Genomic DNA, 19,189 nt, shown 5'->3' with positions numbered 1-19,189 from the left:
TAGGAATTGGTAAATCGCGATTGTTCTCCCCGGTAGTTTTCATGTTCTCCCTCCATGGTCTAGAGTTTATTTTCCCGCAAAACGTGGTTTAAAAATATACAATTTTCTGACGCTAATTACGACAAGACCATGTTGGGTAAATCTTACTCTAGGGTGATAGGGTAAAATTGACAATATTATAACGTATTTCACCCATGATAAGGAAAAGCTGACATGCTACCTTTTCCTTGTCAAGGATGAAATATGTTCGTGTAAACCATAGTTAGTAGACAGACGGCACGGAAAACGTGGCGAGGAATATTAATGAGATTAGTTCCCAGTATCACGCTCATGCTTATTGCTGTCAAAATATACAAAATGGCGGCTAAAACGAAAGCGATCTTCTGGAACATTAAACACTCAATGACTGGTCCCGAGAATCTCAATGATTTCCCGAGGCGCAGCCGAGGGAAACAAAATGAATGTTTCCTGAGGGACCAGTCATTAATTGATTTGTTATATAGCACAAAAAGAAAAAGGTGCAATGGCAACAGCAACGGCGGTCGTCGGTCAACATTCGCGGGTAACAGTGCACTGTTACCCTCTGACGTCATAGATTTGCACTGTTGCCCGCTCAGCGACTTTTGGCGGGAAACAGTTTTATTGTTAACGTCATATGACTTCGAAGTAACCAATGAGAGCGCACGCTGTTGAGGGAAAAAAACAGCAATAGAAACAAAGATTTATAGACGTTATTCATAAATGGCGGTCACATTTATAATTCTTTTGTCCACGTGCAAATTAGCCTACCAAGCCTCATTTTAGAGCAAGAATTCTTTTCAATTCACTGTATGGTATCGAGGCTTGGTAGGCTAATTTGCACTTTGACAAAAGAATTATAAATTGACCGCCATTTATGAATAAGGTCTATGTACTCGCTTAATAACAAGTACAGCTATTCCGGGGGTGGGGGGTAGAGGTAGGGGTGAGGGTAGAGGGTGAAGTGTACTAAAGCTAAAACAACCCAAACTTTTACAAAAATTCTAACCTTAGGCCTAAACACTGTGTAGTCCTAAGGTTAGCATGTTTGTAAAGGTTTGGGTTGTTTCAGCTATGGTACCCTTCACCCTCCCCACTCCCGGAATAGTCATGCCGTAGTCGAAAGCGTCTTCAAGGCACCCGGTTCGCAGCAGATGCCATTGGGTAGGGATTCGATAGGTCTCGAAAAGAACTCTGAAGTCAGGTTGAAATCGACTAAAGCCAGGTTTACACCATCAAGTTTGTTGCCTTTACAATTAACAAATTTTCTGACGTCACGTGAAGACCAAGAATGCTTGCAGATTTTCAACATTGCGCTCGATGCGAATCGCGTCTCGCTTTACGGGAATGTACTGTACACTGTAAGTGGAATCAAGTCACGAGTGGGGAAGTACAGTATGTCAACAGTACAAAATGGTACAGCACCTGCGGCAAAATCACAACGAAATCAGTTCACCTTAAGCAAGAACGATGACGGCTACATGTACGAGAACGCCAAAAAACAATAGGTTTAATTAGCAGAAACAATAGTTCTGCACGTGCGTTTTTCATTTTGATACATTTCTTTGCCATTGTCGTCTTGACAACGACGTGAAATAACTCACACTTTCCATGCGGAGCGACTTGGAGTATTCGAAAAATTATTACAATGACAGGAAATATTATTTTTAGACGACGCTCTCGTAGCCGTTGTCCTAATATCTTTCGAACTGTGTTCAAGCGTGAAGTCCTCCCCAAGAAAATTCTACAGAGAAACTGAAACAAACTCAGAAATGGTGAAGAGCCATGGAGACGAGCACTTCCAAATAATATACAAAAATATAAAAACACGCAACACAAATACCAGAAAGTTGGTGTTGTTAATCTAATAACGATTTACCAGGCAGTACAAACTCAATATACAAAATGTAAACTAATTCACAACATTTTTACGGTCAGACAGCTAACAAATCACGAATGAATTGATCTTGTTCCTCAGAGAGTTTCTCAAAGTCTGCCATATGCAGCACTGAGCTGTCGCCACGTGAAAACTCCTTTGAATTCCCCAATAAACAATCAGGAAGCAACTCTTCAAGTTTATTGGCCAGTTCAATCGAATTGCAAGAACCACTCAAGGATGCTTCAGGAAGTGTTTTGTCTGATAGAACGCGTGATTTCGCTTTGCATGACAATGAAACTCCCGGTGCAAACTGATCACTGACCTGAAGAAACTTGTCCTCGACAGCATTAACAGTTTCTTTATTTGCATCTTGCTTTTCAAGATCATTAGAAACATGCATATCTTCCACACAGTCCGACAATGTGGTCCCACTGCTCGATTGAATTGACAGCGGACTGCTGCATGAACTAACAGAGGGTGGACTTGAGTAACCGCTGTCGCTTTGCAAATCATCACCACTTAACTTCTCAGATTGTTCTTTTATATCCTGCCATGTTAAAAACGGTTGCAAAGGACTTGAACCTGGATCTTGCTTTGAACAAACAGGTGAACGTGATGAGCTAGCATTAAGAAGTCTCTTTTTCCTTGGGATGTATGGTTCAAAGCTCCCAGCCTGCAACTTGAATTGTGCATTGTGTGATTTTTGATTGTTTCTCGCTGTACCTGGAAGTAATGAACCGGAAGAACTTAAAGTTGGTGAAAGGAGCGCTTTCTCTCTGTCACCTGCTTGAGCAATAGTTACATCGCAGTCAATATCAGAAAGTGGCCTTGAAGAATTCTCTACAACAGAACGACCCTCTCTTGAATTTGGAAGAGTTTTCTTTGGTTCTCTTGTGTTGGAGCCCTTCATGGTCGGAAACTGCGACACACGGTCATGTGACACTTTCTCCCAGACTGCTATGTGTACTTCTGAGGGAGGGATACTGGGAAATGATGAAGTCCAGTGACAGAGAGGCAATTTCACATCATCTATTTCCATCCACCTGTTGCCTGATCAGTAAAGAAACAAAATACTGAATATAACTAAATCCTTTTGCTCACTGAATTTTATTCATATTTCCCAATGCTAACTATACATGTATGATTTCTGAAGGACAGAATTGATCCTCGCAAATAACTGAACTATGTTAATTTAATTAAGCAATATTATTGTCTCTTAGAGACAACTGAAAAATTCAGGTGGCTCCAACTGGATTCGAACCCATTACCTCTGCAATGCTCTTCCAACTGAGCTCAGAAGCTACACCGTTGGGAGCAGGTCAATTTGTTGGGTTCGTTTGTTTCTGTGAAGGACTCGATTCCTGTTGGAGCCACTTGGATCTTTTCAGGTGTCTAAAAGAGACAATTGCTTAAAGGGGCTAGGTCACGCAATTTTAGGGCAATTTCAACACTGATCGAATGGTCATAGAATTAACTAAAATACCAAAATAACTGTTCAAAACTATAGAAGAACTCTAACAAAACACAGGGAAGCCGAGAAGGGACATGGATGGACAAAACTGGAGAGGATTGAAATGGATTGAATTTGGGTAAAGTTGGAAAACGTCGGCCCACCTTTTTTCAAATTTATATCAGTCTATGTCAAAATGTCATTTACACAGCTGGAAAATCATTCTCAGTTGTTATGTGGCCGTGATTTTGCAAATGAAAGACTCTTGCTCTGCCAATTTGACGTTTAGAGCTCATAATTAACAAAATTAAAGAAAATTACCTAAAATAGCGTGACCTAGCCCCTTTAAATTATACAGCTAAGTCCAAGGATTGGTCACTTTTCTCATTCATCTATGACCCACACTTCAAATACACATTTTACCACAACTGCTTGTAATCTCGCAATCTGATTGGCTAATTTGCTGCTGCATCTCGTGAGTCCATGACATTTTGACCACTGTGATGACGAATATCGTTGTCAATTAAGAGTACAGACTCTCTGCTAGCAGAGGTCTGTTTTCTTTTGCGTTCGCTGGATTGATGAGTATGGGAGAAGAGACCTCAGCCATGGGTCGAAATTCCCACGTGTTGTGCATGCAGGTTACTTAGCGACCAAATCCTTACGTCATACTTTGTGTCGTGTGGGATCACTTAACAACAGCGGATTTACTGTGAAGGAATCTGTGGGACACAGTGAGTGCAATTCACAGTCAGCAAAAAGATCATGGGGCATGCAGATTGAAGAGTGCCGTCCAAGGTGTTGTCGGTGCTTGGATCAGAGCGAGTTTCGACTCATGGCAGGTCTCTTCTTCCGTACTCGTCAACCCAGCGAAGGCAAAAGAAAATAGATCTCTGCTAGCAGGGAAGAGTACAGACAATGCCGAACCACTTTCAATTTGTTAATTCTTTTCTTGAATTATTTGCTTCAAAATTCGGCTTTTACCTCAAAAATGTGAACAAAATCCCAAAAGTAAAAAAGTGCCCCACTTCTTCCTAAAAACTGCAGTAATTTGTGGGCACAAAATGAATTCAATTACAGTCACGTACAATGGAAAGAGGCCAAAAACGACAATTGTTTCTGTATCTGTGCTCGTCCCATGGCCTGAAATGGATAAGACTTGCAACACCTAAATGCTTTGACAATGTTTATGGTTTGAAATACAGTGTGGCACGAAATTTTTCGTGGGAGTTTATTTCAGTGGATTGGCTATTTTGTGCGTTTTGCGGGAACCAATTTTTGCGATCAGTTCAGACTGTTTTTTTCTTGATGAGATTTAATTTTTGTGATTGTCAGAAAGTCCCGGACAAATCATTGATAATGTTTTCGTTTATCCTGAGTAAATGCGGCATTTCAGATGCTCTCCAAAATGGAGTAGCATGAGAAGATCCTTTCTTGTAAATATTCCCAATGTATCACGTTCAGAACCCTAACAGGAATTTCATTTTATGTACACTTTATTTCATCGTACATGGTACCTTCTCTTTACATGTATTCTAATAGTGACAGTTTTGCTCGTAATTTTAAATGTTTTGTTTCTGGACGAAAGAGACGAGCTAATCGAACAGAAACAGTTTCTTAGTACCGTAATTTTGGAGTAAATTTTTGCAGTAATTTTTGTTGTGGATTGCTGGAAAAATTGCAAAAATTTCGTACCACACGCGCAAGGCATGAATTGGTAAAAGTAACATCCAGAACAGAAAAAGGAAAAAAGAAAAATTGAATGAATATTCACATACATGTAGGCAGTCAATCATAATAAAACCAAATATCATTGTTTCAAGTGAAAAATGATGTTACAGAGGCAAAGCTTAAATCCAATAGCTGTGCATGTACTGTACCTCTTGGCTCCTTTGTCCAACATACGAAGTGGTCTGGGGTTCTCTTGTATTGGACCATTTGCGTGATGATGTAGTGGCCATTTTGCCCTTTGAAACTGAGGTCCTCAAGTGATCGCAAACCTTGCTCAAAATGTAAAAGAACACACTCTGGCATTCTGTGAAGAACAAATCACAGAAGTTAAGGATAACACTTTGAAGCAAATGTTACAAAAATGCAAAGTAGGGCCTGATTCCTACAGACACATCACTGTTATGGCTTTTTAAAGGGAAGCTCCACTTCAACAAAAAAATAACTTTAAATCACAGGAAATAACTGTTACTGTCAAGTCAATCTAAAATATTTTCAGAGAAAGCGTTTGTATCCAAAAGAAAGAGGTTTTAGAATCGCCTATTTTTGTTTTCAAATTTTGCAGGCGCTGCCATCTTGAAGTTGTGTCAGAACAATAGGGCAACTGTAACACGTCACAATTATTCAAGATGGCCACGCCCACGAAATTTGAAAGTGAAAATAAGCGATTTTAAAATTCACTTTCCCTCATACAAACACTTTTTTTAAAAAAAATTTTGCAGAAATGTGTTTGTAAACATAATTTGCTTCGGTTTAAACTTATTCCATAGTAAGAGTGGAGGTTCCCTTTAACCCTTTCAGCCCAGATAGTGCCAAATGGCACTTATAGATTTTACTCTGTCTAACGCCAGACGATTTTACTCGTCAATGGGGAACCCCTCGGGGCTTAAAGGGTTAAGCTAACAGCGTGAAAAAACTATGTCCCTGTTTAACCCTTTCAGCCCCGATAGTGCCAAATGGCACTTATAGATTTTACTCTGTCTAACGCCAGACGATTTTACTCGTCAATGGGGAACCCCTCGGGGCTTAAAGGGTTAAGGAAAGAGAGATGATATTATTGTGTTTGTATTAACAGAAACCCCAAAATACACAAGACTGTAATTTCCTTACTAAGAAACAACTTACTAGTACACTGGAAGTATTTTTAGAGTTTGCAGGGCATGGTGAGAATGAAATGGATTATTTAACATAAAATAAAATAAATGCAAAAAAGAAAATCAAAGAAAACAGCTGCTCTAAAGACTAGCCAGCTTTTCTCCCCGCTATAACCAATAACAGCCTTCAGAAAAACTGAAATAAACATCTTAAATGCCATTGCCAAGCCTGTATTGTTTTCACCAAGGAAGCCACTTAACCAGCTGTTTCAACAAAATTTGACATTGGTCGCTAATTTGAGTAGAGTAATCCTCTGTTGTCATTGTCAAAATGAATTTTAATTTTACTCTCATGACTGTAGGTTTGAAAGAATCGGTCCTTGATTACTTAAATTTACAATGAAAGTAGGAGACTTCTTTCAGTTAAGTAGCCAAAACTTTTCGTCAGCTGTCAGTACTTACTGAAACCACTGTTTGACTAAGCTTTATTCCAACATGATGCCTGTCTGGTTGTTACAAATTTTTCCTGTTTCTTAGAAGACACCAAATTAAAGAGGCAAACACGCTTCTTAATGTTGCCTTCACCGATACTTTCTCTCTCCTTTTCTGGTAATGACTTCTTAACTTATAAACTGTGATACTGTATTCTGGAATTAAAATACAATAAAAAACGTTCTCTGGCTAAAAATTTTCAAAAAGAATATAAGCTTTCGGCTGTCGATCTACAGCCTTCCACGGATAAAACGTTGAATGTAAATTGGTGAAATATATACAGAAAAGGCGAGATAAAAATGATAAAAAGAACAGAGTAAAGGTATGAAAAATGGTGGCTATTGTTTAAAAAGAATTTTATACTGATTAGGAATCGGCTTAAAGTTATTGTCAGCATGCTTGGTAGAAGAGGTGTGCCAGGCCTCTAGAGTTTTCCTAACACGAAAAGAGCCTTTGTCTATAACTCGAGAATGATTGAAAGCAATGCGATGCCCGAAATACCACGCATGTTTCGCAATGTTTGACCCATTAGCACATGTTTTTACATTCCTAACGTGTTCTTTCTTGCGGGTTTCAAAGCAACGGCCAGTTTCACCTATATAACACCAATCACAATCGGCACAGGGAAGGCTGTAGATCGACAGCCGAAAGCTTATATTCTTTTTGAAAATTTTTAGCCAGAGAACGTTTTTTATTGTATTTTAATATGCCTAATCCTGGCTGCGCTTCAATTTTTAATTGTACTCTGGAATGTCATAAACAGAAACTACATATGGAAGAAAAACAGAATTTAACCAACTGTACATACACTTGTGTCGTAATTTGCCTTTGTTCAATAAACAATATTCCATTTTCCCTTGCCAATTCTACCTATTCCTCAAAATCATACTACCATGGCCTACTGCAAAACCCCCAGAGTATTTGTGAAATACACATGTACTAGCCCTTTCCTTCTTTTTTGGCAATGAAAATGCATCTAGCAGGCCAACTGAAGAGTGAAACAACAACAAGCTGCTGGCAATCAGAGTGAGGACTTCCTTTGTGCATCAAAACCACAATGTACCAAAAAATAATTATTTTTTCCCAGCTGTTGTTTGCAAACTTGATCCTACATAGCACATTATGAACTGTTACACAAATGTAACAGCTAGCTTGTTACTGCTCCTTCCATAATTAATTTTATGCATTTTTATTGCAGATTCAATTCTACAAATTAGCTTATCAATTAAAGGAACTGGTATTATGTTTGGGGACTATACGAAATCCATGATGTTTAAAGTTCCAATGGTCTTACAGAGCAAATGCATTCCTTAAAGAACAGCACAAACCTGGATCAAACTAGAAAAATATCAGAAAGGGTGTGTTATTGGAACATAAAAAAATAGTAAAACAATCATCCCTAAATTCAGGACATACAGTAAGCAGCTGTGTTAAAATTAATGCCCTTCGGCAAAATGTTAAGAAGCAGCACATCAATAGTTTGCATGCATAGGTTTTTACTTTTTTTTCTTCTGGGAAACAAAGCTGTGCAGAGGATGCAAAGGGGACAAAAGGCAAGCCATGTTTCAAAACACACGAAAAATTGAAAACATGCTTTGTGTTGACACCAAATAAAAGTCTGTTTTGCATATGAATCATTGCTTTTTTCCAATTTGTACAACATCTCAGCAAGCTCTCTTTATTGCAGACATGAAAGGAAAAATGAAAACAAAAAAACCAAAGAAAACCAGGGCTCTTACTTCTCATAAACGAGTTTGCTTTTCTGCTTGGGAGCACCACATTTAAAACAAGGCCGCTCAAATACAGGATCCTGTAAAGTGAAGCCTTCTCCCACATTTGGAAATGTCACAAGGTGCTTGCTGCCTCTGAAAAAAACACACGACCAACAAAAAAAAATTATCAAATAATTAACATGAAAGTGGCCATTGATGTTTTCACATAGTTGAGCATAGAAGCAGGAAGAAGTCTGAGAAAATGAAAGTCAGCCATTATGCTGCTAGGGATCCTCTCTGCTTGTTACTACCGTAAAACTACCTTTTTGTTTTAAGAATTCTGCCCCTGTTGTAGCTATACCTTTTATTGCCAGTTTGTATTCATTGGCAGTCATGCTTTGATGATATCACACATAAAGCTGGGGTGAGAAATCAGAGCTGCACAAGAAAAGTACTCTTCCCAACTGTGATGTTTTTAAGTATGTTGGGTGAATTTTAAGTTTCATGAGATGTAATCAAAGAAATCAGGAAAGAGCCCCATATTTTGGATACTGATGACAAAAAAAGAAACTGTCTACCAATAAGAACATCTTAGCCTTACTTGTTAATTTTCTGATACCCACAGGCTTTACAACTGAATTCCCAATGATAGATCTGCAGCGTTTTCTCCGACAACAAGCCATTTTGCCGCAAAAGAAGAAGCAGTGCATCGACTGGACTGTCTTGGACACCATATTTGCACTTTAATAAGGGTTGTAAATAGTTCCAGACTTTCTCCCTTGCTTCCTGTAAAACTTTGGCAGCTTGCTCTCTGGAAGCTGAAGATAAATCTTGAGCCTTGTTGAACAGTTCCAGGACTGTTTTTAACAGCGAGTTAACATCTTGTGAAATAGAAAAAGTACTAGTTACCAGTGTAACATTATGTACAACTAGAGACATTGCAGAATGCAGCCAGCACAGTGCATCCACATTTTGCCAATGAAGATATATCTCCAGAAATCTCATTTCCCTTGCGCTGTCCACAAGCTTAGGTACCTGGAAGAAAATATGATAGATATCATGAGATATGTTTGGCACTTTCTATTTAACAAAATATTAAATTTTAAGACTCGGAGATTTCGTTCAGGAGAGGAAATACTATTTATTGCTGCCGCAGCGAGTGAACCTGAAGCGAACGAACGAGGCAGCTCTCTAATCGTGAGAAGAACACATTTTTCTTTTAAACGCAAGGGATTGTGGTCAAAGCCAGAAGGAATTGTGGTTATGCGTGAACGGAGGAATTAAGATGCTTGGTATGATACTCTGTTTTTCATTTCGCTTCTCGTACCATTTACACTATCACCTAACAAGAAAATACATTCGAAATTGTTAAACGAAAAAGGCCAAGAACTTGGAATGTTATAGGAAACAAATCTTTTAATGAAACAACATTTATGGAAGGCAGAGGTCAACCTTCCACTTCACTGGACACCTCAAGCAATTGTCCCTTAAAGTCACCTAAAAAATTCAAGTAGCTTCCACAGGATTTCAACCCATGACAGCTGCAGTGCCGATGTAATGCTCTCCCAAGCAAACTAAGAAGCCACTTACACTGTAGTTGGGAGCAGGTGAACAGCATCTACGCGCTGATTCCTAAAAGAATGCCGGCAGCTTTATTCACTGTTTTCAGGGCTCAAGACTAACTTTTTAGCTTACTAGCCTAGTGGCTAGTATCAGGTCTGATTTCACTAGCCAAATCTAAATTTGCACTAGCCAGTCTCATCATGCGCAATTTCATTAATGCATTTGTTAAAACTATCACAAAAAAAATTTCACATTTCCAAACACAACTCGAGCTTTTAGTAAATCTTCTCATATTCTCATATCCATCCTTGCAAATAATTATGCTGGAGTGTTCTGCTTCCCGTATTTTTCTCACGAAGGCAAAGTTTTCATGGCCTTGAGGCCAATTCTCACAGAACCATTGCCAAAACTTGCAACCCACAAATGCACTGGAGTGTGGAAAACACTGAATAAAGTAAAGTAAGAAATAAACCGTACATAAAACTAAACTGCTCGTTTGGAAGTCTGTGGAAAGGCTGTTTTTTTGATTAGAGCAATTTGCGATTGAAATTTTAACCTGAAAGCGCCATTCTACCCAGCATAAATTGGGAAAATAATATCTTAAATTAGATATAAAGGAAATTCAAAAGGACAGACTTGCCCTCATACATGTATAAGATTTTCTTTTCAATACTTTCAAACAGCAATCCGAGCATTTTATGATTCAATTAATATTCAGCGGCCACAGTGCTCGCAAGCAAGTTAAACTTTTCTCTCTTTTAATGCGAGATTCACCATTCCTAGTAAACGAGATAAGTTGCTCTATATTATATCTTTCTTTTTTTTGATTTGAAATAAATTATTATTATTTGGATTCAATTTCTAAACTAGTACGTGACCTCTTTCCATATACACTTAACAACGTGGCAAACAGTTGCGCTGGCTCTATTCCAAACATAGTCACTTTTTGCGTTTGTGTTTGCGATCCTGTTTTCCATATGCGTGATTGCTTTGCGAAACTTGATCTCGTGACATCGTAAGAAAAGTGCCCAAAAATAAAAGCAGAATTAGTTTTTGCGTCATGGTCAACTTCTCCTTATGTTGGAATTGTTGCGAAGAAGAAGGCAGAAAGGAAGTGTCAAGAGACGTCACCGATTCTGGGTCCGATACATTTGAGGAGAAGCAACGGGCTGCAGCTGGCTCTTTGTGATCAAAAACTTTACTAAAGGTATATTTGGCGGTGTATTCCCTTAAGATATTCATTAAATTCATACTGTTTTGAGGAGTATCCTCATTGCCACAATCATACTCGGACGCCATTTTCATTACTTATACTTGCTTCTAAATCGTCAAAATGTATGACATGCACAAAAATATCGTTGATTGATTGCAAACAATCAGAAACAGTTTACGACTGTGTTTCCATATTGTTGTTTTCTCGCTTTTGCATTGCTACTCGTTGCCAACTAGACGTAACGACAGAAAATTTTCTATCTCTTGCGTCTTGTTCACGATCATAGGTGATAATCAGCGATTGGTCGGGGATGAACGTAAAAGGTGTTTCCATTTACGCAAACTGTTTGTGATCAAGCTCTCGGAAGGTGCCGCATGATTTCACATGTGATTAATCGTTCGTAACGTGGGATGGGGAAGAGTTGTGGGTTTAATTGGAGAGTTCAATGATTTAAACTGAATCATTTAATTCGGTCGTTTTCAAACGGAAAGTAAAATTAAGTCAGCTTGTCACATCAAATTTTCACACCTTCGTGTTGAAACAGCGTAACGTGTATTTTCGTTCCTGTATATCTCAAATGTTTTTATTTTTTAAGCACAAGACCGCCCCAAATGTCGACAAAATCATTGTCCCCAGTGCTTTGGGTTCATGTAGTTAAAATTTGCAAGACAGTTGAAAAGCCATTCACAGATGTCTGGCAATCGCATGTTTACAACTGCTTGCTGGCGCATTAAATTATGGATTTTCATTACGCTTGTCATTGAAGTGTTTCTGGTCCCTTCACAAGTTATCTTGTAACTTTAGTTTACATGACATGGCTATGCAACGTGCAAAAATCCGAAAACATTCACCTTTGGTGTTTAATAGGCCAAAAGCCAAACTTTGCACAGTCAGACGACGAAACTGTGTTTTATTTTGTGACATTGCTTTTTGAATGCATCATTGAACCTTCTGTGGTGCAAATGCTTCGGAAAGTTAACGACTCTGGTCAAACGTGTTTGCATTTGCATTGAACGCAAACACATGGAAAGTCAAACCCAAACTAGTTGAAGATTAGTTTGAAACACGTTTGGTGGTTCGTTTATCTCTGAGCGGCACTGTAATCAGGCATGTGGGAAAGGAAAGTAGTTGAAGTAAAGGGTAATGTTCAACTGTCACAAATGACAGATGTGCCAAAATCCGAAACAAAAAAATTGCGCTCTTTTGAGGTAATTGCTTGCAAATTTCAAACAGTTTCACAAGTTTACTTACATAAACAACATGAAACACTTGCAAGAAAATGTTGCATGAACATGCTACTAGCAGGGAATACAGCTGGGCCACACTGTATTAATATACAGCCCGCTAAATTACCCAATGATGGTGCAAATAGTATCTGAGAGCCACAATTAAACCCAAGAAGGTTAAAAATGCAGCCTGTAAGGACAATGACATATTATTAAGGGCTTACAATGAATATTACTGATACTGACAACGAATTCACAGACGTTTTCACCTGTTTTAATCGTCATACAACTATTACACACGACTGGAACTGCCAACCTTCAGGTTCGAATATGCAAACGTGAGAGAGCTGAAATAACAGTCAACTTACCACTTCTTCTCTCTGTTTTTGCTTCTTCTTCTTCTTGCGTTTTCGTCGGCCTTGAGGTGACATCTCAGAAACTTGTCGACGAACAATTAACTTCGAATTTTCAGTAACTCCAAGCGGATAAACACACTGCAAAAAACACCAAAATGATCTGCTATTTAGGAGTTTCAAAATTTTTGTAAAAAAAACTTGCACAAGAAAGATATAAAACAAAACATATTATAATTCAACCTAATTAATGTACAGACCTCCTTGTTTTCACACATCAAGATGGCTTCTTCCAAATTCAGCTGGAACAAGATCAGCTGTCTTTTCAAGCCTTTAGCCCCACATAGTCCGCACAAAGTCTCCATCAATCCTTGGAAGGGATAGCTTAAGTATTTAAAAATCTAAATACTGGTTTTTCTGCATTACTTCGACATGTTCCACGATCACCACATGTTGGAAACGTTTTGGATCGTACCCGAGGTTCGGAGCATGACATGTAGATGCGACAACGACCGCAGACCAGTAAGAAATGACGGAACATTGCCAAGGAAGAAGTAACCGCCCCTCAAGAGAGAGTAAGAACTGGCGAGAACCAGATCCCTACAGAGGTTTCATTTTTCTTTCGCTCAGTATCCCGGCTTCGCCGCTCATAGAGATCACGCTAAAGGAAAAAAAAAACTCTGTACCCAGGGTACGCTTCCCCAAATATCTTTCTTATCATGGAATTCATGATCAGTGTAACCAATTTGAGTTAATCAAGTGAAGCTATAATCCTCGTAGTTATGAACGCAATTATTGCAATTGCGTAGAGAAGCCTTAAAAATTCAGGACTTCAACGGGGTTTGAACCCGTGACCTCGCAATTCCGGTGCGACACTCTAACCAACTGAGCTATGAAGCCACTGACGTTGGGATGTGGTCATTTGTGTGTTCTAATGTTCCCGTGAGGAATGAATCAATGATGAAAGGATATATGAAATGAATCATATGTGAACTGCGGATATGAAATCAAGTGAAGATATAATCCTTGCAGTTATGAACGCAATTATTGCAATTGCGTAGAGAATCCTGAAAAATTCAGGACTTCAACAGGGTTTGAACCCCTAACCCTAAACCCTAAACCCTAACCCACCAATGACCAGCTCCCACGTCAGTGGCTTCATAGCACAGTTGGTTAGAGCATCGCACCGGAATTTTTCAGGCTTCTCTACAGGGGCACCCAACGTCAATTTTCGGTAAATATCTGTTCGGATGACGCTTTGAGATCTAGAATTTTCGGAACATTTGCTGTAAAATTTCTTGCTTGCCTACTTGTCCTAGGATTTTCGAACATCTAAAAACTGGTATAATTGCTTATTTTTAACGGATTTTTACCCTAAAAAGGTCACCTAGAATTTTCGGGAGCCTTTTTTCTGGCTGAAATTTTCGAAAAGGTAAGTTTTGATCCCTATAATTTTCGGATCACTAGACTTTCAGCTAGGAAATCCGAACAGATGAAAAATGTTTAGGGGATAAAAATATGCCCATATCTACCGTTAAATACCAAAAAACGTTTAACAATGTTATGTTTAAGTGGATTTGAACTATATTCTCGTTGGGTGCCCCTGTCTCTACACAATTGCAATAATTGCGTTCATAACTGCGAGGATTATAGCTTCACTTGATTTCATATCCGCAGTTCACATATGATTCATTTCATATATCATTTCATCATTAATTTGATTTACCTGACCTTACCTTCTTCTGAAGCTTTGCAATTTTGACTGAAGTGAAGTTAAAAAATTATAAGAGACCAGTTTCCGTAAATTTACGTGTGAGGAAATATTCAATAACCAATGAGGATTTTCTTCTTTTCTGGGGTCTTGAGAAATTACACTGTACCAGGAGTCCATTAAGGGGGGTGGCACTTAACCACAGAAAGATAATGGTTGCTAAGGAAGCTTTTAGTAAAAGACCCTTACAAAAAGGTAGCATGGGTGGTTCTATGAAGGAACTTTTTCAATGGAAATCTGTCAACACTTCAATCAGAAGGCGCATGCGCAACTAGTCCCAGTCCTCTGACGTGCGTTTTAGTGAAAAACGGGTAAAAGTCCCCAGGAACGAAAGGAAGAAGCGGTTTTTTAAACGGATGGGAACCGTCCCATCTCTTTTCGTAAACTGTAGCAAGAAATTTCTACTTGGAAAGAAAATGGAACTGATATTTTGAGAAGTGTGTCAAAGAAGGAGCTTATGACGTCATAATGTTTTGTGAAATAATTTCTTTTAAAATCCATGCTACAGATTTTGTGTTAGAACGTTCTCATACTGTTGCGTTAAAAAAAGGAGAACAACATAGTTAACTCACTGACTTTTTAGGCATTTTCTGTTTTGGTCACGTGATTGACCAAATATGGTTGTGAGTCGAATCATACAAAGGTATGTTAGATAGAACACATTTGGCAAAAAAGGATAACTGAAGAGTTAAAGGAATTCGAGAAATGACTATTTGAAGGGTCTACGGCAACGGATTGGTAGTTAAGAGCCACTCCCCTTAATAGGAGCGAACAACATTCCTATATTCCTTAGCCTGCGTAGCTGGCAGTTATTAGGGACGTGGAGCCCGTTTCTCAAAAGTCACGAAACTTTACGGGCCATTTTCGGGTGTCACATTTTCCTCTGTATCTCAAGAACGGAGAGGATTTAAGTCACCAAACTCCACAGACATGTTTCTTTTAGTTGGCTTAAAAAATGTTAAAAGATCGGCTTTCCAAAACAAGCTGTTGGCAGTTTCACAAATGGCTTTTCGGGACTTTCGAGAAACGGGCCCTACGGACTTTACAATCTTCGACCGCGACGTCAGCGAAAACGTTACCTCAAAATATAACTTTGCACTATCGTAAGTTTCTCGCGGTCAGGCCATCTCGTTCGCGTCGCCGTACAATGTGGGTGAAGTATCCAAAAAAATAAATTGATACGAGCGATTTTAGAGTAAAATGTAGAATCAAAGATATGCATTTGTGCGCTCGCGTTGTCGTCAAAACCTCAAATTTGGTGATTTCACGCCGTTTGGCAAAGTGAGACAAGTCCCAACCAGGGAATTCCCAACAAAGTTCACTGATTGGGACTTGTCTCACTCTTCCAAATTTGGGATTTTTGTTGGTATTCTTTAAATACCCTAAAATAACCAAAAATGGGAATCTGTTATTTTTTCCTGTGTACTATTATTAGACGTCTAACCATTACGTTACAACAGAGGTAATGGTAGTAGTGGTAGTGAATTTATATAGCGCATTTTCTATTAATATATTCAAATGCGCTTTACAAGCAAGGGATCTATGGGTGAGATCGGACATCAGCATATATAGGCGCCGCTGGCAGCCGCTATCAGTCCATTAGCGATCTCACCCAGCACATTCATGAATGAATGAAATGAGTCCTGACCACAACACCGGGAGCTCCGTGCCCTACTCTTTACGAATAGGGTGTGGGTTCTTTTACGTCCCACTGGGTTGTGAGCATTGAAAGGTTGTGAGACGGGGCCTACGATTTATAGTCCTTATCCGAGAAGACTTGAAAGTCTTAACCATTTGCGGATGTAATTACAAAGGTAGCACTTTCTCCTCAGTTATTTTAAGACCCTGAGTGTTGGTCCGGCCGGAGTCGAACTCACGACCTCCCGCATGACAGCCCGATGCTCAACCAACTGAGCATCGGGTGCCAAAAAGAAAAAACTAATAAAGAAACAGCTGTATTTCTTCTTGTTGCTCTTCCTCCCCTTGGACCTCTTGGGCATAAATTGTTCTGTCTCTGTTTGTATCATGACTGGAGAATGCCTTGGGTTGACTGGTCCCATCCTTTACTGCCCTTAACCACTCTGCAGATCTTCATCTCAAAGCTTTCACCAAGGCCAGTCCACGTTTCACGCATTCATTTTTGATACCATTTTTAATACCACAGAAAGAAGATTGGTTCTTTTTGGAGTAGACAAACTTTTACTAATACTGTATTTACCGATTCTGGCTCAGCGTAGTACCCCCCCCCCCCCCCCCGGGCAGTTACGGTCGCTTCAGTTTAATTAACGATTCATTTTCTTCAATGTATTAAAGTGTATTTACGCCGCTCAATCAAGTTTGCGTTCTGCTAAATTCACTCAAATCGCGATTTTTTCGGTACATCACAAGTCACGAACAGCACAATGGTCGATCGCGATGTCACGAAAGCTTGCCCCCCTTGTTATCAAAAGTTGGGGACAGGCTGGGGACAATGAAAAAAACGGAATATACGCATGCGCAAGACATTGCATCACATGTTGTAACTCTTGACAAAATTTTTATTTTTATTCGGTTTCCGTACTTTTTGGCTTTTCAATCTATCTTCTTGTCGAAGTAACAATACCTACTCCTATATTTCTTATATACAACCACTTAACTGTTTGGTAGGTGTATTTAATCGAAGTTTTTGACATTCGTAAACCAGAAATCTTATCTTATTTTACAAACGCCGTATTTTTGAAACTTATTAGTATATAACTTTATTTGTCAAAATTGTAAAGAAAAAATACTTTAATAATGGAAATATCCGAAAATATCGTTGTAAATGACACTATTTCCGCTGCATCTACAAAACGTTCGAATCCTTGGGGTAAAACTCCCAGTGTTGTTCCTTGTTCGCTCGCCGCTGTTATGGATGAAGAGGTAGCCAAAGAACTGCAAGCTCAAGAAGATTATTTGGCCGGGTATCATTTGCAGTCGAGCGCTGCTTCTTCACAAGAAACATTTGAAGGTATTTATTACTGTGAATGCATTGTTTTCTTTTTTTGTGGGTACGTTTCCTATGGTATTTTAATTTACTTTCTTATTGTTGAAATAAATGCTGTAAAATACGTATAGGTTGTTGTTATTCATTGTGGAGTACATAGAGGGTTTTCATGTGACATCATTGCCACCGTGTTGGTGGAAGAAAACAAAAGATCTCTCATTAGCTTCTTTTGTTCGTCCACCAGAAGTCGTACATTTCTCTTTTGTTATTGTTGTTGGCCTAGAGGTTGGTTGAAAACGTCCTGTAGAGAATATTACGTGGCTGCAAGGAGATACAAAGTTTCATTTCCAGTGTTTAAAATTATTAATAATTATTTCAATCATTCCCTGCACTCACTCAGGAAGAGGAATTTCATACATGTATCTCCAAGCGGCTATGTAATGTTCTGTTTGTAGACACCAAATGAAATCCCAAACTATTTCACTTCGAGTGTTTTTTGTAGTCCGGAAGTAGAACAATGATGCAATTTTTTATGTAACCATAGCAACGGTGATCTTTTTCACATGTGAAGATAACTTGTACATTATTTTCATGTGTGACAATATCATTAATTATTTTTGCTCAAAAGCTCACTGGTATTTTATTGGTGTTTATTATAATTGCTGGCATTTGAGTATTGTTTGTTTCAACTGCATACTGCTAGTTTTCGTTGGGTGATAACACTTAACTTTTGATACAAGAAGGAATATAGCACTTAACATGATCACCAGTTGTTGTGATCATTGGTTCAAACTCTTCAGATCACTCTTTGTAGAAGTGACAGAGAATACCTGGGCGCTTAACCCAGGGGAGTGAAGCCCTGGACGAGTGTGTTAAAGCTTTACCATTTGATAGGCATTAAATGGCAGAATACTCTGTTTAAAACTCAATGGGGTTCCCATTGACAAGGAAAATCGTCTGGCGTTAGACTGGCCATTTAAGGCTGGTTTGGGTGTTAAAGGGTTAAAGCTTAGTGCATTGCAAGTTGCAAATGTGCAGAGAGGAGGATTTCATGGCAACCCTGGAATTGGGAACCGTCCCCCAAGAGTGGCCACCAACCGGCACTGTCAAACTGACAGGATTCAGTGGAAACCAATTATCAGACCACATACATGTTCTTACCGGCATACCAAGAGGGAGGGAGTGGAGGGTGCAAGAATCTGCAGGGATTCGCTTGAAAAGGCAGCAATAAATAAGGGGCAAAGATCAGCTGAATGAATGGCACATGAAAGTGAGAAGCCACAAAGCCCCTTTGAAACCCCTGAAGGCCACCCCACAGGTCATGTATGCAAATGGTAAAGGTCGCAGAACATGTTTGTTCGACTCCAACTTTGCCTAAATATTATTTAGCTGCATTTCAGATCACCGGTACTTGTTAATGTCAACATCTATATCTTTCGGACACCCTCCTAATGCAAATGATAATCAGAGAAATTATTTGTCATAGGGGTACTTTGTAGTTCAGTGTTTCTTTTCACCCATTGACCCCTGGGGGTGAGATTTAAGAGATTTTACTCTCAGACTGTCTAACGCCAGACAGTTTTACTCAGGGCATCCATTGTTTGCCTGAGGAGTCAATTGCTTAAGAAAATTCTAACAATGAACTGATTTGTTTTATGCTCAGCTGGAACGAGTCCAGACACGGAAAATGATTACTTGTTAGCACAGCTGATTCAGTTTGAGTAT

The 19,189-nt window shown here is 39.0% G+C and overlaps 2 protein-coding genes and 1 non-coding gene across 3 annotated transcripts in view; 1 reads left to right on the top strand and 2 right to left on the bottom strand.

The window, feature by feature from the left end:
- Positions 1-1,858: 1,858 nt before the first annotated feature.
- On the bottom strand, positions 1,859-13,221 carry LOC138003987 (SUMO-specific isopeptidase USPL1-like). The gene is made up of 6 exons (XM_068850340.1): positions 12,989-13,221; positions 12,744-12,869; positions 8,975-9,408; positions 8,401-8,526; positions 5,228-5,382; positions 1,859-2,947 (listed from the first exon to the last, which is right to left on the bottom strand). The coding sequence occupies exons 1-6, from the start codon at positions 13,091-13,093 to the stop codon at positions 1,953-1,955; spliced, it is 1,941 nt and encodes a 646-aa protein (XP_068706441.1). The 5' UTR covers positions 13,094-13,221; the 3' UTR covers positions 1,859-1,952.
- A 334-nt stretch (positions 13,222-13,555) lies between these two features.
- Positions 13,556-13,628, bottom strand: Trnas-gga (transfer RNA serine (anticodon GGA)). The gene has a single exon. It is a non-coding gene; the product is annotated as a tRNA-Ser (tRNA).
- A 3,374-nt stretch (positions 13,629-17,002) lies between these two features.
- LOC138003985 (serine/threonine-protein kinase RIO3-like) overlaps positions 17,003-19,189 on the top strand; it is a 21,210-nt gene continuing 19,023 nt past the window's right edge. The window contains exons 1-2 of the mRNA XM_068850338.1: positions 17,003-17,488; positions 19,128-19,189. The exon at positions 19,128-19,189 is cut by the window's right edge and continues 61 nt beyond it. Coding sequence (XP_068706439.1) covers positions 17,275-17,488; positions 19,128-19,189 — 276 coding nt within the window. The 5' untranslated portion in view covers positions 17,003-17,274. The remainder of the gene's footprint in view (positions 17,489-19,127) is intronic.

Source organism: Montipora foliosa, chromosome 5 (genome assembly GCF_036669935.1).
Source record: "Montipora foliosa isolate CH-2021 chromosome 5, ASM3666993v2, whole genome shotgun sequence".
NCBI classification, from domain to species: domain Eukaryota; kingdom Metazoa; phylum Cnidaria; class Anthozoa; order Scleractinia; family Acroporidae; genus Montipora; species Montipora foliosa.
This window is presented reverse-complemented; position numbering and strand designations above follow the sequence as displayed.

Bases quoted from the DNA above. Each gene is read 5' to 3' on its own strand.
- LOC138003987 (XM_068850340.1), bottom strand. From the start codon at position 13,093: ATGGAGACTTTGTGCGGACTATGTGGGGCTAAAGGCTTGAAAAGACAG. The intron at 12,870-12,988 runs GTCTGTACATTA...TGTTTTTTGCAG, and splicing joins TGATGTGTGAAAACAAGGAG to TGTGTTTATCCGCTTGGAGT. The intron at 9,409-12,743 runs GTAAGTTGACTG...ATTTTCTTCCAG, and splicing joins AAAAACAGAGAGAAGAAGTG to GTACCTAAGCTTGTGGACAG.